Source organism: Grus americana, chromosome 4 (assembly GCF_028858705.1).
Source record: "Grus americana isolate bGruAme1 chromosome 4, bGruAme1.mat, whole genome shotgun sequence".
Lineage (NCBI taxonomy): Eukaryota > Metazoa > Chordata > Aves > Gruiformes > Gruidae > Grus > Grus americana.
This window is the reverse complement of record NC_072855.1, coordinates 35548585-35573473: the sequence shown is the minus strand read 5'-3', so window position 1 is coordinate 35573473 and position 24889 is coordinate 35548585. Positions and strand designations below refer to the sequence as shown.

Sequence of the window (24889 nt, the reverse complement as noted above, 5' to 3'; positions counted from 1 at the left end):
CCTACATTTTGGAGGCTATTCAAGCATCTCTTTCTGTAGTAGTCTGGCAAGAGCAAGGCAGTTCCCCAAATAGCTGTGCTGGGAACCAGGCACGTTTTCAGACGTTCAAGGTGGTGCTCTGTATTCTGTCCAGGTGCTGCTGCAGCTTTTTTGTACAGAGAGATGTGAAACCTAGGCCTCAGATTGGGTTTCCCAGTGGTCCATGTGCAGCTTTAGGAGTAGTGCATCACAGGGAATATTCTCCATGAACAGCTCTGAACAGCCGTAAAATACGAAGATATGTTTTAGGTGCATGTCTTTTACAGTGGTGATGTAGCTGCTCGTCAAATTATCTGTCGCTAACATTAAGTGTTGTCAGACTTTTTCAGGCTTCTCAGAAAATGTGTCATAATTATATGAATTTTAAAGTTTATTCTTATCCGAATTGGATTAGTTAAATATTCTTTAAAAAAAAGCCCAAAAAGCTTAAAAATTATTACTCTCCTCAAAAAGATTGTGTGAGAGTGGTATTTTATAATTACCTTTCTGTTATTTGCATGTATATTAAGACAAGCATTTGAGAGTTTGGCTTGGCCAAAAAAAGCTGTATATTTCATGCTTTTCCCTTATTTGCCTTTCATAATCTATTTAACTGTCTCCTAAAAATAAGTAAACAAAAATGTGTTACCATTAGGACATAAGGGTGAAATTCTGGATGGTTCATCAAATTAAGAAATAATATGGTCACGCTGCTGCTGTTTTCTCAAGAAAAATCATTTAACTTCTTTACTGTAGTTGTCCCATTTGCACAATGTGGTTAATCACTGCTCCTTCCTCTGGCTGTCGTACAGCTTGATTCATGAGTATTTTTGTCAAGTTGTGAGCCCTTTGGAAATAAACACCCGGATACCACATGTTCTATGCATGCAGAATAGCTCAAGTGAGCAGGGAAGTCGCCCTGAGACAGCACGAGTTGCCGCAGGGCCCAGCTGCGGAGCCGCTGTGTCTGGCGTGTGGGGGAGCCTTGGCATGAGCACTGGGAAAGAAGGGTGGGAATAATGGGAAAACAGTCAGGAAAACGCAGATGGAAGGGATGGAGTATTGGTAAGCTATCAGAAAGCCTTGTGGTAGGTACCTTAAAAACTGAACTAATACATGCAGCTCTTTGAAGACGACATTTCGGGGAGATTTGATTGCTGATGGACAGCATTGCAAAGCTGTATGTGAAGTATAATAATGGCTAGCTGGAGGACTGATTCAGGACTGACATAGCATTTTGGGTAAAGTTTAGTCCATTTCAGGGGATTGCTCCATGTGTAGCCTTCAAACTGCAAGAGAAGCAGTGATGGGGCAGTGATGACAACTGAATTTGCAAGCCAGTCATCTGGCAGCCCAGATGTTCCACTCTCTGCTTTCAAGGCAGTATACCTTATGTGTTGGTTTCCTCCCTGCAAGGTTTTAGAAGAGAATGGAGAACAAGTGCCCTGTTACTCTGTCATGGTGAGTTTACAAGAAGTTGGTGGAGCTGAAACTAAGAACTGGACTGTTCCCAGGAAGCTCAGTGAGTTTCAGAACCTACACCGGAAACTCAGTGAGGTATGAATCTCAGTTAGGGGAGGGAGAAGATGCAAATTGCTAAAATTTGTCAGAATGATGCTTGGAGGGGGGAAAACCAGATAAAAAATGTAATATTGCCAGTTTTTATGCCAGCCTTTTGGCTTTTAGCCTTTTAGAGCTAGTTTTTTATCTGCATATTTTCTGTTCTGAACCATCTGTGTTTTTCTGCACATATATGTTAAGTGAGCTCTCCTTTCTCCTGCACAGTGTTTTCCATCTTTAAAGAAAGTTCAGTTGCCTTCCCTCAGCAAGCTGCCCTTCAAATCTGTAGACCAGAAATTCATGGAGAAATCCAAGAACCAGCTTAATAACTTTCTGCAGGTAAGAAAACAAAGACAAAACCAACAGATGTCTAAGCAGGAGAATTGAATCCTGCCTCTGGAGTGGATGTTGCCTCTCTATTGACTAAAGAGAGAGCCTAGAACAAATAGGTCAGATGTAAAGTTTGACGCTGTAAATGTCAAAGTTGTCTAAAATGCCTGAAGTTGAGATGAGTTTGGCTGATAGTCACCATTCCTGTAGTGGTAAGTTAATTTAAACTTTGATTAATTAAGAAATAGTAAATAATGAATCCTGTAATTGCCACTTTTAACTAAAACATTCCACAACAAATTTCTTACAAATTAGAACATTTTTTTATTTAAAAAGAATGAAAGTTGTAAGATTAAAAACTTCAATCTTACTAGTTCTAATCCGTTAGAACTAGCTTCTTCAGGTGTCTTTGAAGTATCTTTGTGAGGCATGGATTTTTTTCTCACTCTACCTCTGAGCCATGTCTTAATCAGTCTTATTGGATGGCCTGGCATATCTTGTTCTTAACAAGAAATATTTAATTGATGTGTTGTTTCTGTCATTAATTTTCTTTCATAGAAATTGCTCTCTGATGAAAGACTCTGCCAGAGTGAAGCACTTTACGCCTTCTTGAGCCCTTCCCCAGAGCACCTCAAAGTTATTGATGTGCAAGGAAAGAAGTCATCTTTTTCACTCTCCTCGTTTCTAGAACGACTTCCTGGTGATTTGTTTTCTCATCAGGAGGTAAGTGGTAGAAAAGTAATCTTCCCAAATTTAATTACTTATCCAAAGTAAACAGGGAGAGCCATTAATATAGTGCATTTGAATGGCAGGTAATATTGGAATGCATATCCAAAGGTCATTTTTTAATTTACCGTAAGTGAGCAAAGAGTCAAAAATATATATATATATATATATATATAGGCATACATGTAACCTATCCCAAATAAACAGATTGCAGTCCATGTGGGATTGTTTATTTTTTATAGCAGAATTTTCCACTTTTGTGCTCTTGACATGCATATGTCAGAGGGGTTTTGACAGGTTAAAATAATTCTCTGTTAGGAAGCTTCTCTTGGCAGGGAACAGCTGTGTGTCCTTAATAATTTCTGGACAACTTCTGAAGCAAAGCTAGTTTTGACAAAGAATTTTGGCAAATGGTACAGGCTCACTGAGTGAATTTGCAAATAGAGGCGGGAGCCCATGTGTGCAAACCAGTTGGAGAATTTGATACTAAGCCATAAAAACCCCATTGTCTTTCAAAATGCAATGAAGAATAGATTAGTGACTAAAATAGCTCGCTCGTTGACTAAAATGACCGTAATTCCATGGCACTGTATTCTGGGTGGTTCATGTTGCAGATATGCAGCCTCCAAGGAGCTGTTTCTATTCCCCTTTTCACTTATATGAAATAACTCTTCCCTTACGTGCTGTAGTTGTCTGCAGTGGATGGACCTTCTGCAGGATAAATAGAGGTTTGGGGAACTTGTCCAGTTCTAGCCTGTTAATAGGCAAAAAGGTGGTCTTGCATCTCTCAGGTGTAAGAAAATTCTATGTATTTTCATTTTTCAAAATTGCACTGTATTTGCACCTAGATGCTGAACGCCTATGTCTTGTTTCAGAGTAATAAATATAAAGAAAAATTGAGAAACTAATTTTATACTTCGATAGAAGTACTGCAGTTCTAAAAAAACCAAAAGTGTGTTCACTGAAATGACTGTTAGGTAGAGGTAGCATAAAAGCATAGAAGCATGAAGCTATTTGTATTTCACTATTTAATTTAAAAACGTCCTCAAGAAAAAAGCCAGACTGCACGTATATTGTATTACGTGAGTGTGTAGGAGGAGATAGTTAGGAAATATGGGAGAAGGAAAGGGAGTTTGTAATGAGAGTGTGTGAGAGAGGAGAGAGAACAAAGAAATGAAGGAACTGGTTCGGAAAAACTGAAGTAGAGCAAAAAATGCCCAGAGAATGTGGCAACAGAGGAGTTGGAACATAACTTCTTACTCAGTTTAAATTTAATACTATTTCTTACTTGCCGGACTAGGAGCTTATATTTGGCTGGACTGTATTATGCCAGGCACTCTGCAAATGCAGACGAAGACCATCTCGCTTCACATCCACCTTCCCTCTCCTCTCCTTTCCTAAGCCTAAATATAAGATGAGACAACAGGATACAGATAGAGGGAGTATAGGAAACTGTTAGACTCTGAATCAGTATGGCAAACATTTGTCCTAGTTTAAAAATAATGATAAAATTAAGTGGAGGGAGGGGAATTGTGAAGCTCTAATTTTTCTTGGACACCCCTGTTTCTCAGTGTGAGCTTTAGATCAGCTCAGTCTTGTCCAGTGATAGCATTTTGAATAATTTACTAAAGCAGTTAAACTGGGGTTAAATCATTTGGTACAAAGTCATTAATGAAGTTAGTTGTGTTAAACCACACATGACAAAGCTGTTACAGTTGTGTTCTCTTTGTAATTAAAAATCCTGGTTTAGTTTGTATTTTGGGCTTTGTAGAAGAGAATGCTCTCATACAGTTCTCTGCCTTTTACATTTTGTCTCACATTTTTCAAGTATGTGTTACAGCAACAATATTACCTCTTGAGTGTTGTTTTCAGGATTAGATATTGCAGCAATTTCAGGTCTTTTATATATATAGCTCCTTGGACAGGGCTAGCTTTAGAGTGTGTTTCTTAGCTCTCAAGAACAAAACAAAACTAGAGGGAAAAAATGCAGTTGATATCTTCTAGAAGAAGGGCTTTTAGGTTTATGAAGGGTTAATGGATAGAAAATGCACTGTGGTATAAGAATTTACACTTCTCATTGCGTTTTTCTAAATGATAGGGGAGTCTGAACAGCAGAAAAACAAAGCAGAGACCTGGGGGAGGTGATCAGGTTTACCCTCCTGCTCCAAGCACACTCAACTGTACTGGCAAAATTCTGGGCACGTGTTTGTGTAACATATTTTTAAACCTCTGATAACTGATGTTCTCTAGCCAAGCAAGGCAGCTTATCCCAGTTCTCATCTCTCTTCATGGTTAGAAACCTTGTTTTTTTCTTCACTGTCTAACCTAAATCTCCTGTCTTTAGCCAACTAGCTCTTGTCCTGTGTGCAGCAAACACAGAACACTTTAGGTTAGGATCATCTCAGTTATCAGGAGTTACTACTTTTCTTTTGTCTTTTATTCTTTTATTTCTTAGACTGAGCAGCCCCAATTTCACCTAGTTTTTGCTAGGTTATGTTTTATTTAGTTCCTGTGGTTTTGCTCTGGACTTATCCGATTATTTTTCTTGGAAATGTGGTGACTAAAATTTGAAACACAATGCTCAAAAATAATTTTTATGTCTATGTGTGTATGTATGTCATACAAACGATGTTTAAGCTTAAACATCATGGTATCACACTTGCCTTTTCCAGAGCAGTATGGCCCTGGGATCTTTTTCTGTAGTCTTATCAATGTCAATTGTTTTGTTTTCCTGCATTAACACAGTGAGTTATTGCTGCTTTGCATCTGTCTTTATCAAACTGCACCCTGTGGGCTCAGCTACCAATTCAGTAAGCTCACCTGCAAATTCAGTAAGCTTATTTGCTGTTCTGTTGCCCAAGTGCTTAATGAAAATATGGAATGATGTCTACTATGAAAAATTAAATAAAACATAATTTCTTGAATAATTAAAATAACAAGGGGCCAAGAAGCCTGTTGACCAGAGGAAGATAGTGAGCAGGACTGGAGTTTGCTCCAGATTGTGTCCCTGGAGAAAATGCTGTTCATCATCAGTGAGTTTGTGTGCGTGTGTGGTAAGATGGGTAATGATTTGTGGTTTCCTTGTGTGGCATTTCTTGTTCCTTGCCCTCAGTCACAGCTTGGCCTAACGTTAGCAGAAAGCTTTAAAAGCTTGGGACTCCTCAAGCTGTAGAAGTCCATAAACGGGGGAGTCCTCGTGGACATTTACAGTGCACTTCATTGACAGTTCTGTGGGGTTTTTTCTTTTTCTGGTTATGCGGAGAGAAGCAGCATCTCCAGCAGTGCTAGAGAAAATGCCAAATGTGACACAGGAAGTGAAGGGTCCAGGATATATTGGAATACGCATCACTGGAGTTGTTACAGACTACTCTGCAGTGCCATACCTGGAGAAGGTTCAGAGACTGGAAATGTACCTGAAGTCAATGATGGGCTTTAGATGGGATTTGAAGGGTGTGAGGAAGGAGTAAGACAAACTGATATACAGCTGAGACAAGATAGGATACTCTCGGTATAGCAGGGTTCAAATGACAGGCAAGGGATGACTGAAAAATTGTGACGATAAGAATAAGGCCAAGAAGTACACCAAAATAATGCAAGAGAAATAGAGCCATGAAGCAGGTTTTCCAGACTAGATGGTGGCAGGGAGCAGTATTAGATGATGGAATGGTAAGGAAGAAAGGAAGGCAGAGGAAGAGATGACAGATTTCTTTGAAAACCAGGGCTGAAGAAAGTTTGTCAGCACACCATGCAGACCAGTCCTGAACCAGAGACTGGGGCACTGCACCAGCCTCCGTGGGGGTCGGGTCTACCTCCCTGTGGCTTTGCTCCAAGCATAGGTGGGCAGGGGAAGATCTAGCAAAGCAAAGGGATGTGCCGGCTGCCACGAGTAATGGTACGTGGTGTACTCCTGATGCTGAAGCAGATCTTCATAACACTGAGAAACCACCTGCTGTCTGCTCTGCATTCTTGAATAAATGTACTGCCTAAACCGAGGTGGTTGAATCCATGCTTCTCCTGCAAGTCTGTTCTGAATAACTCAACCGCCTTTGATACCCTGAGCTTGGGTATCCTCAGGCTCAGGTCACTAAGTATCACCATATTACATTTCTGCCTGGGACTGGTACTTGTTAATGGTGCTTGTCTTTGCAGTGGCCAGTTCCTCTTCCACTGCCAGGTTTGGTTCCCCGCTTGCTGCAAGGACAACTTGCAGGTGCTTGATCCCACTGAGTAGCTTCAGCTGTGCAAGGTGCTGCCTGCTCTCCAGAGGAGCCAGCTACCTGCTGCTCTCTGGGCAATAACGAGATTCTCCCCCTTTCTTCCTATCTGCTTGCCTTGCAAACAACTGCAGCTGGCTAGCTCCCCATCCTGGATGTCCTTCTTGGGTGTTGTGTCAGAGGGGGCTTTGCAATCACAAACACCTGAGTGGATCTCCTCCTGACACCTCTCACCTGCTTCTTAGCAGTACATGGCGCTCACATCACCTGCTTTCTCTTAGCCAGCTAGTGACCCTGCAAATCTGGGCAGGTTCACCCAACATGGGGGTGCTCACTGGGGCAAGGCTGCAGGCAGAAGACCTAGCAGTGGTGATGATTGCAGCAGTGCAGAGTGTCCTCATCACTCTTGACTGGTGGGAAGTGCAACCCCTTTTCAAACTCCCTGGTGAGGTTCCTGTTTGCCAGAATCTGCCAGCGGCAGAGTTGGCGGCTCTAATGCCCTTTCTTAGGAGAGCTGGCTGTGCTTCTTCCCCAGAGTGTGGCCGAAACCAAATCCATTTGGGAAGAAGGATGGGGATCTGCAGTGCATCCCCATATTGTGTCTCTCTTCCTAGGAAGAAACAGAAGAGGATAGTGACCTGTCGGACTACGGAGAGGAGATCGATGGGAAAAGGGACTCTCTTGCTGAGCCATGTTTCATGCTGATTGGAGAGATTTTCGAGCTGCGAGGAAGTAAGCTGTAAACCTGCTTATTTGCTAGAGGAATCTGTTGGCCAAGAAATCTGGCGCACTTTGTAATTTGGATTTTTTTGCTGTTTCAATAAGTGGAAATGTTCTTGCAATCTATGTAGCCAGTTTGGGAACAGAGCTGATCTCCAGTAGTTCATAACTTTGGTGCTTTCATTCAAAAGTGAAATTCCAGTATAACTTGACAGTAAAAATGTAACTGGTAGGGGAGAGCATTTGCATTCAATATTAAGTTTTTCATTTAAAAAAAAAAAAATCTGGAAAAGACAGAAAAGTACAAAAGTGTGTTTTCTGCATATTAGAATGTATAAATTACGAGGAGGGAAAGATGCCTTTATTACAGAACATGTCACTGACAAAACAACATAATTTTAATGTTCATTTTAAGTATACTATGTGTGCGTTTTAGTTCTACAATTTGTATAGTGGAAAAGATGCTAGAATTGTGGCATCTTTCAGTACCAGATTTTTTGGTCCTCCTTTATGTAACTGAATGATGGTAATAAAGAAAACTACTTCTGTTTCTATTTGAATGTACAGCCATACTTGAGGCTCTATAAAATTATTTATGGAGTAACTATTACAAAATGCAGCACCTTCCAAAAATGGCAGATGTACCTTCCAAATATAGACTTTCTTGTACTGATGGTGAACAGCACGAAAGAAAGATTAACCAGTAATTACTAGGAAGCACTCACATTTTTTTCCTTTATTTGTAATGAAAAGCTAACTGCTTGGTTTATGTGAGTGAAAATGTTTTCAGCATTCTAATGCTGCTGCTGTGTGTACAACATTATTCAAGCAGATATGAAAAGGGTGTGAATTTTGAGGGATTTTCCTTTTTCTAGTAGAAAAAAGGGTTTGGATAGTTGTATGGCTCAATAAACTTGAAATATTCTTAAACATAAAAGTTTATGGTATAAGGTACAAATGCATATTACAGATATGTTCATGTAATCTGCAAGATTTAAAAACCGTATAGCAAACAGTACAGGGAAAGCAGTCAAGAAAAATGAGACCCATGTACAACTAGTGAAACCTTATAAAGGATTGTAACAGATGAGTTTACTTTAGGGGTGAGTTTTTGGTTTTTGGGAGTGGGGAGAGGCAAGGGGGAAGGCTTTGGACATGGTCTTGGGTTCCCTAATGTTACTCACTTCTTGATCTTTATTTTCTGTTATTTTTCATTCTTCTAGTGTTCAAGTGGGTCAGAAAAACATTAATTGCACTAGTACAAGTCACTTTTGGAAGAACTATCAACAAGTAAGTAGCTGTTACTTTAACTGAACCTGCATCATTGTTCCAGGAAAAAAAATCTGAGAGCAGAATTGTTAAAAAAAAAAAAAATCTGGACATTATGTTGTATATGATAATCTGCATTTGTTTTCCACAGCTCAATTTACAAATATGTTATGTTGATTAGAGAAGACAGATTTTTTTCCCCTACACAGGGTTTTGCTTTTAGTAAAACAGTATTTCATGGGATTTCAGCTCTGAATGGCTTTTATTAGTTTGTGCTTTATCTTAGTCCCATGAAGATTTTTGCCAGATCTGAAACCAGGTTTCGATTTTAAATAATTTCTTTCAAATCACGTATTTCTCTGAAGTGACTGAAACAATGTTTATACATGATGAGAACCATTAATTTATAATATGAAACCTGTACACCTGCAACAGTGATGTGTGTCCATTTTTCTGTATCATTTGAAGACATGTCTGCCAAGTGAGGCCTGGGCGAGGCTATGAAGTAAGCGTGTGTGTCTGTACACACCTTTCATGTGGAAAGCTATATCATTGGTCAGAAAAAATGTGGAAGATAATTCCTTTTCTTGTCAGATACAAAGGCCTAGAGTACAACTTGATTCCATAGAGTGGGTGATTGATACAAACACATTTTCCATGATTCCTTTGATCAGTACTGACGCCCTTACGCATGATGGATTTTCTTGTGAAAGTCTGTGAATCTGTGATTTCTGTAGGACATTCACATGGGCAAAGGGCCACTGGGAATCTGATGAAATGCATTGTTTTGCTTTGGTGTAGCAGTGGGGCTGTTACTCAGGTTAAGCGTCACAGCCCAGAAATCTACCAGCAGAACAGGCGGTTCCTTCGTCCAGTCAGTGACTAAATTTGCACGTGCCAGCATGGCTTTTAAAACCTCTCACGTATGTTATGTAGCAGTAAATTGGAGAAGTGATGGGAAGTCACGCAGTTGACTCCCTCTGAACTGGTCTCTGACAGTATCCATTCACTGAGTTTTCAGTTGATCGGTTCATTTCTTCACACACTGCTGATAACTAGCGTGAAAGACACCTGAGAGAGGACAGAGAGAGAGTGTGTGTGAGCACAGCATGCATGCAAAGTTGCTGTATGTCTGTTTTTATCCCACCAGGCACGTCTGTGCATGCAACTCGTTTGGATTTTGCTACAATTATTTAGCTGATTTTTATGTCTTTACCCAGTGGAGCCTTTGTACTGCCCATCCTTGAAATATATACACATTTCAGTGTAGTACTTGTAAGTTGTAATACATGTTTGTGGATGACATTGAAATGTAGCCTTCTCCACATCTCAGTCAAGTATCTGGAGTGATCTAGATCCGAGAGCACCCAGAGCTGAATACAACTTGCTGTGTTGCTGGTGAAATCAGCTCTGATAAATTGGGATAATTACATGAAAATGAGCATTGCTTCCACTACTTTTGGGAGTACAAATAATAAATCTGCATAAAACGTGAGAGACCAACTCTGATGTGCTCCCTTCTACACTTCTTTACAGGCAAATCCGTGACACTGTACACTGGATGTTCAGTGAACCAATGCTTGTTTACTACATTGGTGTGTTTCGAGATGCTTTTTGGCCAAATGGAAAGTTAGCGCCACCACCGAGAGCCAAGAGTGATGAACAAAAGCAAGAGACAAAACAGAGAGCACAGCAAAAACTACTAGAAAACATTCCAGGTGAGATCACTTCCATTCTGCTTGATCACGGATTTAATAACTAGTAAGGAAACTGGTTAATCAAATACTGTTCTGCTGCATTTTAGTTTTTTTTTCCTGTAGAGTTGTAAGTTATGGTTATTTGCATAAATAACGATAATTTTGGCCTTACTTTTTGTCTGGTAAAGGGCATGGATTCGGGTATTACTGGTGGATGCAAAATCTAGTATCTCCGCACTTCGGTATGTAATATTCATCAAGGAACCTAAGTTATGTCAAGGCTTTCTCCACTGGTCCTCTATGAGCAAATACCAGGTGGTTCTTGACAAACAGGGAGAGTGGCACCACCCACCCCACTTACTACTTCCTCTATTTCAAAATTGAAGTGGGAGATCTACCCATGCTGTTAGTGTTGTGTGTTGCTGTCTATTTCTGATAAGAGGTTTCCAGGCACTGAACGTCAGAGGGACCTGCAGCCTGGACAGAAGCAGCCTAGACTGAGTGGGGCTTCTGGTACTTTCCTTTGCCTGCCCTTACCTGCCAAGCCCAGGCACGTTTCTGGGGCACCGTTCTGAGATGCTCCATCCCGCCCCGTTCACAGGACAGGGAGTCCACTTACATAATTCTGACTCTTCAGAGATCACGTAAAGCCAAAGGTACCTAACTGGGAAGAGCCGAAATCATTCCATTTCGCCCTTGGAAATGCACTTAAACATAGCTTGAATGCTTTTTATCTCCCCTCCATATGAATGTACTTTGAGCTGGTTTATGGCTTCACTGAGATATCTCATATAGCCCCTTGCATTAGGTTGTGTAATCAACTTTTATTGCAAAAATAGCAGCAGGTATGCATGCAAAATATTTGTCATTTGATGTGTAAACAACCCTCCATTTACTCTCTCTGTTATATATTCACCTACTTGCCTAGAATAGCCTTCCATAGTTGGCTTGTGATTTTGTTTCTTTCTGAGTTTGGAGAGAGATGTCAGGACATAGCTGGATGCACTTTAAATTAATGATGAAGCACTGGATCACTATTTATTCTCTAATTTAATCCAAAATGTAAATAATTGTCTTGAAATTCTCTTACCTGCTTACTTGTGGGAAGTATTTTCTGTGAAGGTTGAGAGGCAATTAAAGTGCTAAATCTGTTTTAACTGTTGTAGGAATTCTGTCTTTGTGGCGGAAGGTGCATTTAAATGAATGGTTTAATGATGTATGAGATTAGACTTGACTCTGTTAGGTGAACTACCTGAAAGGCATACTATATATCATGTTAAAACACTTAAAACATTGTCATTGAGATGCATACGCTATTATTTAACTTGGATACTTGAGAATAAGGGTATGATTTCGACCTGGGATGCTGTTACCTGTGTGTTTTTAAAAGGTTGGTGAATAGGGACTAGGTATCTTGTAACCGAGGGCCATGAAGTGTGGGGGTTTTGTTTCCCCTCCTTCGTGGGCAGTAGTGTTAGCTGGAGGGTTTGCCTAGCATGAGTGGAACAATGTAAGCTGAAATAACATTTGTTGCAGATACTCTGCAGAGTCTTGTTGGACAACAAAATGCCCGTCACGGTGTAGTGAAAGTGTTCAATGCATTGCAAGAAAGGAAGGCTAACAAGCATCTACTCTATGTGAGTAACCAGAGAAGTAGCCTTTTAACTTTATAATCCTGTCAATTGCTGAGCTCTGCTCACTCAGTATTAAAGCCTGGAGTGTGTGTTTTTGCAGAAATGTTGGACTATTGTTCCGTGTGCAAGTAACTTTTTTTGTTGTTAAGTCAGAAAAGATGTACTTGGTTCCATCATTTGACTAATTTTGAATAATAAAAAGCTGTTTAAAACCAATATTACTTTTGTCTAAAAGAGATTCTCTACCACATCCAACTTGCCTAACTTCATAAGGTGCAAACTAATTTCTTCATATAGCTGAGAAAAATAAACATACCGTGGAGAATCCTGGGGAAGAAGAGCTCCAGGACTGTTTCCCAGTTAGGACATGATAACCCTCCAGAAGTCCCACTCTTCTACTGTTGGTTGGGACTGGACGGAGTATGCAGCTGGATCCAAGAATACCACCTTCACTCTCAGTCTTTTCTGGCTCATTTCCTTCAGCAGCCCATCACATAGCGCAGCCTCAGCACTGGAGCTGGCGCAGCCTGCTCAGGAGGTGCACGCCCTGGTGCTTGCTTAGCTAGCTACTGCAGCTTCCACAGAACAGCCCCAGTTTGTACAGGGTGGGGAATCCTCATCTGAAAGCTGCTGCCCGTGGCACTTGCCTTCTTTCACCCTTAAGACATTTCCCATATTATCTGTAGGGTGCGTGCTAGCTTCAGGATGAGAGAAAAGTAGTTGCATGAATGATGAGTGGAATGACCCTACATGCTTCTGTTATCTGTCATGCTCTGAACATGTCAGAAATGAAAAAGACATTCTCATTTGGCACCTGTGCTCATCTTAACTCTTTTCTGTTTTTCAGGTTTTGCTGGAACTGCTGCTAACTGAACTGTGTCCTGAGCTAAGAGCTCATGTAGAGCAGCTTAATGCCACTTAGGTTTGAATCTGCACAATTGGACCACTAGAGAAATGTCTATGTCCAATAATAGACATGAAACTTATTTTCCTCTTTTCCATAGAGGGCTGAGGACTATGATTATTTTTAGCGTTTTTCTTTCCTCTTGAGTTTTTTGTGAAGTAAAGACTTGAAAAGATCTGATGCTGTAGTAGGGTAGACAACAAAATGCTGTATAGTTGCCAATTTTTATTTAAATTGTTCTATTTGACTACTCTTCTGTTTCAAGTATAGATTGAAAAATAAATGTTCATATAAGCTGAAAGAAACCAGAAAATATTTTAAACATTTATGAAAAGAAATTTTGCTTATAGTGGTTAACTAATGAATGTTGTACAGTTCTAATCTCCTCACTGAGGATTTGAGCATTCCTTTTTCCTTGTGTATTGAAAAAGCCTTGTCGTGCAATACTACATGTAAAGCTATTGTGAAAATTTTATCAATTTTGTTTTTACCAAAGATTTCCCTTAGTTTGAAGCATTTGTAAGCAATAAATAACACAACTGGATTGCAGTACTTGATAATGAGGCTGTACTGACAACAATGAATGAGTTTGACAGCACTAGTTTTGTAAGGAATATTTACGTTACTTTGAAGTCTGTGTCAAAAATATGTATTGTAAACTGGTATGTCCTAACAGAATGCCTGTGTTAAATGTTAGTTCAGAGATTAGCGCTTATGAATTGCTTCTATGAATGATTAAGTAGACATTTAATTAAACCATTCTAATAACTTCCCTGATACTACTCAGGGCTGTTTTATTCAAATACCCCAATTTCAAACAACCTTCAAATCTTTCCCGTATTTTATACAAGGAAAGAAAATTATGTCTTCAGTGTCTTTTTTAATTTATGTAAAAACATGTAAATATGGTCTTAATGCACATCTAAATAATTAAACATCATCAAAAATCCCTAGGTGACACTCATTACTTTCTTTCAAATTCAGTACAGTTGTGCTCTTAGAAAAACCACTTGCAGTTAAGACTGGCTATAGTTCAAGGTACACAAAGTCTGTATGCTATATTTAAATCAATATTTTAAGTAACATCTAACCTTCTGTTCCAGCAGTTTCAAAAAAGTTTTCAAGTCATGACAGTCCTAAGAAGGCAGCCAAATTCTGCACATACAAAGTTTTACAAATAAATAGGTATTTAGAAATGTGCACGCTTACCATAGCAATCAGTAACATTTACTAGTGTTTAATCAAAGTATCTTTTGGTAAAAGATTCAGCATAACATCGCTCAGGCAGACATGCTCCCAGCCAAAAGGCTTTTGACTATTTCTAATACAAACACAGGCAGCGTAAATGCAATATGAAGAAGGATTGAGGAGAACAAGCCTCGTGCAGAGGACACGTATATTGAATGTTTTCATACTAATGGTTTTTTTGATAGCTCTGTAAGTAATGTTTTCTAGTTTTAGAAGTTTACATGGTTTGAACTGTAAAGCTTCGTGTCATACAGGCCAATTTCCAACTTCGAATCTCTGCAGTCTAAGAGTGTAACGTGGTGAGACACATAAGTAGATCTAGATGTATTAGAAGAGCCTGTGAAAGAAAGTATATACACCACTAGCAAAGGTAAGAGTTAAGAATGGTCACGACCTGTGAATGGGTTGTATGTGAAAACTAGACAAGTTCAAGTTTTTCAGAATATTAAAACTTAATGTTTAAATACTAAAAATGCAGAAAAGGAAACAACCGTTTTCATCTGGTTTTGGTTTGATTCATGTGCTATATAGCAGTATGACATTAAGAAAACACAGGACACTTGTCCCAGTAAAATGTCCTTGATAAACCTTATGTCTTCAATGCCATTTTTGAAAAGTCTGCCTTTGCCTCATCTCAGTTAAAGAGTGTGAGCTTTTTGCTTTCTCTTTTCTTAGATAAAAAAGAATTGCTAAATTGCTTTAAGTAATAATTTATAGAAAGTTGCAAGCAGTAAATGACAAGCAGTCTATAATTTACTATAGTTTACTGTAGGAAATACATTTATGTACCAGTCACAGCTAAAGGAAACACTAAATTCTCCCAAGATTAGCTGCCAGTTCAAGGTCAGAAGCCATAGCAGGATCCAGAAGGCATGCCTTTGAAAACAAAGAATATGAGTTCTAGTTTATAGCTAAAACAAAATTGTATGTTGTCAATATAACATTAATAAGGTCTTTAAGTTTGGGTGACATAATCTGAGGTAATCATCTTGTTAAAATATTAAAGAATTAATATATTCAGCTTTAAATCCCTGTTTCTGATGCCATGCAAGAAAAATTCAGTATTTAAAATGAGCATTCTTGACTACAGTGTTAGGCTTGGTTTTATTTTTTTTATTGTTTGTTGGTATGGCATGTGCTGGTACCACAGTCAGCTACATAAATCTGCTTACAGATTCTACGGGTTTCGTTCACTTCCATCATCTATTTCAGTACCCTCTGGGATGCCCACCTTCTCTTCCTTGCCTCTTTCAAAACTGACTGGGTCAAGAAGGCTAGGCCAAAAATGTAGCTGAACAGTTAATTAAAAATGCAGACATGATTTTCATTTTAAGTGGATATAATTGTACAGTTATCAGAATTATTTTCCAGGTACAAAAGAAACTGAACGTACCCAGAAGTCTTGTCTTTTACTTGCTCTAAAGTTACTGCTTCTGGTAACTTCCTCATTTATTTTCTGTCCCTTCTCTTGTTGATGTAGAGGTGTGTGGCACCAGTCAATAGAAATAATCTCTTTTTATACTAGGATGCTAGTGAGGTTCCTAGGTCAGTCTCAGATGTGCAGCTAGTGAACGATGAGTGAAAGTTGTAATTTTCAGTTGTGGTGGTTACACTAGGCCTGATGGGAGACAGCGGGAAGGGCTATCCTCTCACAAAGCCATGCAGCAGTGCAATCCTGATGGGCCTCTTCCATGCCTTAAGACTTTTCTAGGACTACTGGCTACTGATATTATTTAGCAGATTCATCTTCTAGAAGCTATTATTGATCTTTTTCCTCAAGCAATAAACCTTACTTCAACTTTAGAACTTTCAAAAAAATGTGACCTGTTTTCCCCCCCATGTATCAGTAAGAGTAGATCCTCAGCTATCGGTAACAATGTAAACATAAAAATAGCATGACAACCAGTTATGACTGATTTAAATACCATTAATGAATGTTGTAACTGTTAGGGAATCTAAAGTAGAGGAAAAGTCATGGGTTTTCAGTTTGAGATAATGACAGACAGCAAATCAATTGGGGATAAAATTATTTGAATCATATAGCTGATTTATCTTGCAAGTTACTGAGCTCTTTGCTGTGGTGATTATCACAGATTGTTTTTTAGTTTGGCAAAATGCGTTGTTTGCTTAAACAAGCGGGCAGACAGTAACCCTTCAAGACTATTTTTAGTAGTTTTCAATGTACTTTCGTCACTCCTCATTTGCACAGATGGTTTTTGGTTTGGGGGATTTTTTTACATAAATAATGTTGGAATCTTTAACCAAACAGCAAGTTTAAAGCCTCAAATCCAAGGTATCACTCAATTTCATGAGATATAAATTAGTCTGTAAGACTTTCCCAACTTACCTTAGAATAGTATTTTTTAGCAGCAGCTTGGTCTTGCTGTACACCTAGGCCAAGCTGGAGGCACCTAGCCAAGTAGAAAGCAGCCATAGCCACCCCCTTGGCTATGTATGTAGGAAGGCAATCAGTTGTCTTTGCTAGCATATCGATGTCATCATTTTCTGTAATCCTGTGGTGGAATTTACAGGGTTAGGTTAGATAATGCTATTTCAAGCCATAATTTTTGTCGACCATATATGACTTGACAAAGCCTCCTTTCCATTTACATCGTTAGCCAAAAGAAGCTGCAATTTGCATCTACTCAGCAGCCTGATAAGGATTCTTCTGTTCAGTATTTGATTTGAAGTTACGTCTTAGTTGAATATTGTGATATTAAATAGCAAAGAAATATGTAACTTTTGCAGTCACTTTCACTGTAGTCACACTAATTATAAATGGCAGCATATTTTACACTAATTGTTCCTATTAAAGTATTTCATGGAAATTAATATATATATGTGGAAGAAAGGCAAAGCTCTTACTTCATGTAATTGAGCAACCTCACCTAGTGGAAGATGTCCCTGCCCACAGCAGGAGGGTGGAAGCAGATGATCTTTAAAGGGCCAACCTAATCGATTCCATGATTCCATCATTCTAAAATTCCAAGTTCTTCCTAGTATATTGACAAATCATAGTGATCTGAAGATCTTGGACATACTCAAGAGCCTCAAGTTATAAGACCCAGTATGATGACCATTTATGACTGTTTCAGCTCAATTATTTTCTTTCTTCTACATGCATCTGTCTGCTTGCTGTCCCCTTATTTTCAGCATGTTGTTTTTACTAGGAACCATTTTAAGAATCAGAGGGACAAAGTCAACATTGTTTTAACTATCAGGCTATAATTACCTACTATTGTTATTATAATGTTAGGTACAACATTTTCTAAGTGGGAATTGATTTTTTTCTAAGTGTTGTCTTAAGACAGAAACCCCCAAGACCCATGTCCTTTCCAGATACCAAACAGTAATTGTATGCTTCTTCACACATCATTTTAGTTGTTGTTTGTGTTAAATAGTCACAGACTTGATAGAAAAAAGAAAACAAAGTGCAGGTTATTTCAGTTTATAGCTGCTCCCTATAAATCGGCGTTTATGAAAGATTATTCTGAAGTAATCCTCTGCAAGTCAGTGCCTGCTAAATCACTTGAATGTGTTGAGAGCAATGTTCTCCCACCTAATTTGGTCCCATTAACAAATACAGTAACAAAACAGAAAAAAGCCAACAAAAACCCCAAAGACGTATTAGCAAGAGCATTCAAATATAGTAACAGTAACCTATTTCCTCTTTTATCTTTCCTGATATACAGCAATTTTGCCTTCTTTTCCAAAGATACACAATAGGATGCTGATGCAAATGACAATACCCAGTCAAGTCAGGCAAAAATTCTAGTTCAGCACAGTTGACTTCAAGAACATACCATAGCAATGGGTAAGTAAAACTGTATAAGATAGCAGCATTGGTATTTGAAGTATCAGTAGCTAATCTAGGCTCCAAATATTAGGCATGGCTATACTGTACATAATCACATATTGTTTGTATGTACATAATGTGACAAACTGCGTAGTTGGTATGAACATAGGGCAAACAAATTTTAAGAGAAAAGGTATTGATGCTTCATCCAACTGGTTGAACTGCTATAAAATTTTTGCCCTCAAGGCCAACTGCAATCCCAATTAAGCGGAACTCTTTCAAGTATGGTGGCAGTATCTTTTGGTTCAGAAATTGTCGTTTCTGGCTGCAGTACAGGATATCATTGCTATTTTCTGCAATCACAATTGCAGCTGATGAAGTACACTTTTTACTTGTCAGAATAATCTGTGCAGCACTGGCTGGAGGGGCTGCATTCCAAGCCACACAAGCTAGACTGGACTGGATAGCTGTCAGTCTATTTGCAGTGCAAGAGAAAGAAAAGCAGCAGTTTGGAGAGAAAACAATCCTTTTTCAGCAATGAGTATAGCAAACAGCATTCATCACTGACCTACTGAATTACCAGAGCTGCTGCTATGCAGTGGCATATACAGGGTGCAGCTTCAGAAAAATGGTAAGTTGTGTTTATTGCTGGGCAGCAGCAGCTTCATAAACATACCACAAAAAGCACAAATGCTGTTGTGTGCAGCTTCTATAACTAGTCAGTCTGTCTGCATCTTATTTCCAGCAAATTAATAATCTGATTGACAGATGAACTTTTAACATATACTGGCCAGCTCTAGAGGTTTGTCACAGAAATGTGCTGTTTATCAGCTCCAGAACTGGCACTAACATTGCTTTTCTCCTCCATGACTATTTCAAGATACAGAAACTTGATCCAGACTGGCTATTTTAAATATTGCAGCCTATAACAGAAGTCGCTATCTCTGCAATACACGCGTATGTAGGTAGAGCATCGAGCCCCGCAGTGACTGCCTGTGAAAAGGCCAATTGGTGCTGCCTGTGGCTCAGACCAGTACCTCTAGGCGAGCAGATCATCACCAGAACCCACTTGTGTGCTGATGCCTATTTTGTGGTCCAGGCTTAAAAATGCATATGGGGTATGCATCCCCATAAGCAGCAACTGATGAAAAGCTAAAGGGTGGTAACTTGGCACTGTGTGTGGTCCCTACTTCTAGGTCCCAGGCCGTGCTGCTCAGAGTAGCTTACTGGAGGATCCCACCCAGTATCAATGCTTGCATTTCCTGTAGAGGACACAGAAACTGGACCAAAGCACACTGAGCCACAGAGCAGGGAAATGATGGAGTGGAAGACAGTGGGTAGAAATGACGTTATGATGTGAGAGATGGAAAGTGGAAGAGTTTAAAGTATGAAAGGGGTTTAAAAGGGAACAGTGTAGGCAGGAGCCTAGAGGAGATTGTGGACTGAGAAGACAGGAAGGCAGGGTTGCATGTGGGCTTGTACTTAGGATTCTAGTTCAAGGCTGTTCTGCTTCACAGAAAGAAAAGTTAAACTCTACTAAGTAATTGAGAACCTCATAGTATTAATTTTGGCTGTGATTTGTTACTCCCTCTTTAAAGATGAGGTTTTGCAATTCGTTAGCTCAAATGTCTCTTGAATTTGAGAGACAAGAGCATGAACTTATTAATCCTTTTAATTGGAGTTACATGGTCTTACATGAAGAACCATAATAAAAAATAAAACAAAATTAACTTCACCTTTTGGCTACTGCAGCAGCTGTTGAGTAAAATTTTCTATTGTAATAATATTCCACAAGATGGCCTTGAGCATAGATGTTTCCACGTTCTGCTGCTTCTCTCATACACTCCAAAGCAGCTTTAGTGTTTTGACATATACCTTGTCCATAGAGATACATAACACCAAGTGCACCCTGTGATTCCAGATTTCCATTGCCACATGCTTCTGAATGCCAGAAAAAGGCCTAAACAAGAGGCACAGAGTTGGAGGATATATTTACTTTAGCTGCTTTTCTCACATATTGTTTCCATAAAAGCTTTTACATCAACCATCCTGTAAGAAGTGCTTACACATAAAAGAAAGCAGAATCCTTGTAAGGCTTTTAAACCTGCTTCATTTACTGTCAGTGCTGTCAATCAGTGGCACCTGCTTGAGTTCTGAAGGTTACCAAAGCTCACAAAACTTAAATCCATTCTATCATTCTCCCCAATTCTCCCACCAAAAAAAAAAAAATAATCTGGGCTAGCAGTGTCAAGTCAAAATGAGGGATTCCGGCCATCTGTTCATATAGGCTTATATGGATGACAATGCCTAGCTATATTTAAAACACAGCTTTCAGAGTCAAATGTATCACTGTAACCTTTCTGTGAAATTCAAAATTAATTGGGACTCAAGAAACTCAAAAGGTACAAGTGGGCTTTACCTTCTTCAGATCTTTTAGAACTGACACAGAATAAAGCATTCCTAAAGTACTCTGGGCCTTTACGCTTGCTTTTGGATTTCCGTGGTCTGCAGCAATAAGCCACAACCTAAGAAAATGGGGACACAGAAAGTTTAAGTAACACAGAATCTTATATTTGTCAGGAAAATTACTGATTGCTGTTACCTTTCAGCCTCTTCAGTTGACTGCTTAACACCACATCCTTCATAATACGCTCTGCCAAGGTTGTATGCAGCTGCAAACTTCAAGTGTCTTGCTTTTGGGGAATCAGAGTAGAGTATTTTCTTCATATATTCCACTCCTCTTTCCTAAAATTGAGACATTTTAGTTATTACATTCAGGCTGTGAAGAGGCTGGAATAAAGTACCTGAGAATCCACTAACTTCTGTAAGGTCATTTTTCTGCTTTGAAGAAAGGCTGAGTGAGGCATACTGGTAGGATGGTCTGGAGAACAGTGTCATGTCATGCCAAAGCAGAACTGATCTTTGGTTATGAGACAGCCCCTAGATTTTTGACATATTTTTAATGTGAAACATTTCTTTATAAAAGTTCCTGATATTATGTCACTCTTGATTGATAAAAATTTTCTCAAAAATATTCTTTAGCTTACATAAGTGGATGTCACATCCTAAACTTGCTACATTTTCAATTTTAGACTTCTGTAAGCTTTTTCATATTGCATAATGTATCTGAAATCATTAAACAACCTTAACACAAGGCAAAGTGATACTCTGAAGTCCCTCCATTAAAAATACCTTAGATTCATAATGGACAAAAGAAAAGATAATGTTAAATAAGTGAATGGAAAATGTTAAATAAGAGCAGCTGTGTGGTATAGCATCCAAGGACCTCAAAAATATTTTGGAAACAAGATTTACACTGTTAGGATTTAGCATGGACACCCTGCTTAAATACACTAGAAACAGTCTTTTTATAAAAGGTTCCTCTTTTATTCACTTAGATTGTAATACACAAAAAAGAAAGAAACCTTACTAAAATGTTTATTTACAAGTAAACCAGTGTGGTAATTATACAGGCATACGGCATACAGAAAAAATGAACCACCTCTAAAACCCAGCAGAATATTTTCTGCTCTGCTGACAATCCCCTAAGCACCAAACAAGAGTCTGATTTGTTAATATACTGTTTGGTTCAATTTTTTTTTTGCCTGCCCATCTTGTTATCTACCCTTTCTTTCATCCTATTTGTATTCTTTCCTCATACTACGCTTTAAGATCATGTTCTCCAATAAATTAACTCTCTTCTTATTGTAGAAATTCATTCCTTTGTCTTCCTTTTTTGGTAATGTAATTCTTCAATTTGATTCTTTGAATTCTTCAAATTCTTCAAATGTAACTCTTCATTTGTCTAATTTAAAAAGATTACTGTCAGAAGCACAATGTTCTTTAGCATCCGTGCTAAGAGAATAGAAAGTACCTTAAAAAGCATATTTGTGCAACAGGTGTTTTATACTTTGAAATGTAGTTGTTTGATTTCCATTTTTACACATTTTTTCATTTATATACACTGCTTATTAAAAAGTAAGAAATTAATAGCAATTTTTAAACATAGCTTCCACACAAAGTACAACCAAACTCTTAGAAGTTATATTTTAAAATACAAGTTTATTATAGCTATTTTTGAGAACTTCCTCAGCCCAGAACCCTCTCTCTTCAATGATGCTTTATAAACATCTGTACTTTATGAAACTCATTCTAAATCAAAGACCTGCTTATTTTAAACTAAATAATCAAGCTTACAAAGAAGCTTTTAGTAATTGTCAGCTAATATTAAAAGTAAAAAGTCTACAGCTAGATTACTCACAGGGTCTTCTTTAGTGCCTAGTCCATCGTAATACATTACACCAAGCTGATACATTGCTTGAAAATCTGTATCCTTGATTTTTTCAAATTGTATTAATGCTTCTTCATACAACCCCTGGGAAAGACAGAATAAACAATGATGTACACAGAACGAAGAGTACCTGTGGCAGCTTAACTCTCCAACAGATACCCTCTTGCAGTTTTTCAACCTGGAGCATTGCAACAATTGTAGAAGTGGCAGAAAACAGAAATAGAGTAAGTCAACAACCGCAAGAAAGTTGGATAGGGTGGAAGCACTTAGGAGTTTCAAACAAGTTTTCATTGGTTTTATATGTATTTTTAAAAACTCTAAATATAAGTACTGGTATACAAACTGACTATATACTATACTTTTCCTTCAAATTTTCTGTATGTTTTGATAAAATAATACCAGACTGCAAAAGCTTAGAACTGAGCGATAGTTCGACAGTCAAACATCCTCACAATGACAAAATCCCCCTTGTTAATATTGCCCAAACTATTAATTGTCTAAACTACTGATTGTCTCAGAAGCTTAACCATTATGACTGTGTAGGCTTTGTATTTTTTTTACGAACTCTGGAAAAAACCCAGCGCCTTTTTACAACCAGCTGTCATGAGTATCAGAAAAAGAAGTACGGGAGGCACCTGTACTCTCACCTTTCCTGAGAATTTAGTGCTATAAGAAGGAGTCCTATGGCTCTGATCAGGCAGTGATTTTCTCTAACATCTGAAATTGCGGTACTACGAGAACATGCATTTTTAGGCAATACAGACATATGTCCAAAAATCTGGAAATTAAAACCTGCTCAAAGAATAAATTTAGGGATGGACAGCAATATATAACATGGGCATCCAAGCCAGCTCATCAAGAAACAGGCAGGTCTTCAGCTCCATGGGGTCAGTCTTGATCATGCCAAAATCAGGCAATTCATTAACAAAAAACATAAAGGACAGGGCCCAGAAAGCACAAACCCTGAGTGAGTTAATTCTGTTCCTGCTGGAAACTCTGAGACTGATTTACACTGTGCCACTAGTTTCACTATAAACAGACTGAATCCATGCACATCACATTTGAAAACACATGAATCAGTACTTGTACTGGGTTCTTTTCCATCTTCCTGAACTGACTTATTCTAGTGTTCACAAGAAACTGAGGTTTAAGTTCACCTGCCAGCCAGCCTTACACTGAGCATTGACTTCCAAATACATGGGTGACCAATTTCAGCCAAAGTGGGCAGGGACAGAAATTTCAAAGATAACATGTTTCAAACAAGTTTCATCAAAACTGGTGGGTAGGTAGGGAACAAAGCTGTGTCTTGGGTCAGGGACGGTCAGCTGGCCAAAAAACAACTCAGCTTGCAAGTTAGCTGTAGGGGTAGGCTGCCGCTTACTTACCTGGTCCTTAGGACACCTGGGAGGAAACTGGAAGACACCACTAGATGCTTGGGGAAAGTGTAGGAAAAACATTTAGGGGGAACACCTGGTGATTTTCACGTGAAAAAAACAGGCATAGGCATCTCTTGCAGTTTTTTTAAGGTGTCTCTTTTTCCACTGAAATGGTATTGAAAATTGTCAGCTTTATAATGTATACTTAAAAGAAGGAAACCACAACCTCTTCGTAGTAGAGCTGTCCTTTCAGAAAGCGTGCCAGCGGGTCTCCACCTGCCGTTCTCTTCGCCAACAGCTCCTCTGCTTTTGCAAATAAAGCAGCACGGCTGCAGTTCTCTGCTTAAAAATAGACACACATTTGGGTTTTTTTTCCCAAAACAGATGGAACAGCATCAGTAAGCGCACTAAAGGTCTGAAACTGGTGGTGTCCCATTTTTATTACATTTTCTAAAATAAGATGAAAGAGAGGGGTAGTTGATAAAAAGGAAAAGTTCAGGGAAGACAACCTGACCCTCGTGAACGTTAAGTTCGCCATGGAAGAGCTTAAAAGCCAGCCTGTACTAAAGAGGGGCCTTCACAAAGTACCTTCCAGTGTCGGCTGGGAAGCAGCAAGGCTGCGGGCCCCTTCCAGGCCCGGCTCCAGCCCGGCCCGCGGGGCCCTGCCGGGGCGGCTGAGGTGCGGCGAGGCGGCTCTGCAGGCCGGTCCCGTACCTGCCGCCCCGGGGCCGCGCTGGCCGCTGCAAGCCCAGGGCAGGCGCTCGCTGCGCAGCTTCATCCCGCCCCGGCGGCGAGCGGCCTCCCGGGAAGCCAGCGGCCGGGAGGGGGCGAAGGCCGGAACCCGGGCCCGCCCCGCCGGGTAACGGACGCTCGGAGCTCCACAGCGGCCCTTGCCGGTGGCGGTTGGCAGTTGTCCCTCTTGCTGTCTCGCAGCCCCCCGCAGCCCAGCCTGCTCCATAGCCGGTCCTTGGGGCCCACGGCCTTCGCCAAGGCAGAAAGAAGATGGGGAAAGTAACGTTTGTATTTTCCCTTTGGGTTTTGGTCCATTTTCCAAAAGAAAGAGTAACGGTGCTGTGTAGGCCAGGCGTCTGTGCAAGTAACATTTC

The 24889-nt window shown here is 39.4% G+C and overlaps 2 protein-coding genes across 3 annotated transcripts in view; one reads left to right on the top strand and one right to left on the bottom strand.

Moving 5' to 3' along the window:
* SNX25 (sorting nexin 25) overlaps window positions 1-14021 on the top strand; it is an 89327-nt gene extending 75306 nt beyond the window's left edge. Inside the window, exons 12-19 of the mRNA XM_054824497.1 lie at window positions 1435-1575; window positions 1804-1917; window positions 2467-2631; window positions 7463-7580; window positions 8792-8858; window positions 10374-10555; window positions 12071-12171; window positions 13016-14021. Of these exons, the coding sequence (XP_054680472.1) occupies window positions 1435-1575; window positions 1804-1917; window positions 2467-2631; window positions 7463-7580; window positions 8792-8858; window positions 10374-10555; window positions 12071-12171; window positions 13016-13090 (963 nt within the window). The 3' untranslated portion in view covers window positions 13091-14021. The remainder of the gene's footprint in view (window positions 1-1434; window positions 1576-1803; window positions 1918-2466; window positions 2632-7462; window positions 7581-8791; window positions 8859-10373; window positions 10556-12070; window positions 12172-13015) is intronic.
* A 144-nt stretch (window positions 14022-14165) lies between these two features.
* LRP2BP (LRP2 binding protein) lies at window positions 14166-24613 on the bottom strand. Of its 2 annotated transcripts, none has more exons than XM_054824498.1 (8): window positions 24372-24613; window positions 24010-24125; window positions 22378-22491; window positions 20719-20861; window positions 20536-20641; window positions 19853-20076; window positions 16668-16833; window positions 14166-15196 (listed from the first exon to the last, which is right to left on the bottom strand). In XM_054824498.1, exons 1-8 carry the CDS (start codon window positions 24559-24561, stop codon window positions 15131-15133), a joined length of 1125 nt encoding a protein of 374 aa, XP_054680473.1. In that variant the 5' UTR covers window positions 24562-24613; the 3' UTR covers window positions 14166-15130. The 2 variants fall into 2 exon arrangements, with proteins under 2 accessions (XP_054680473.1, XP_054680474.1); XM_054824499.1 differs by having other exon boundaries at window positions 24010-24122.
* Between the last annotated feature and the right edge of the window lie 276 nt (window positions 24614-24889).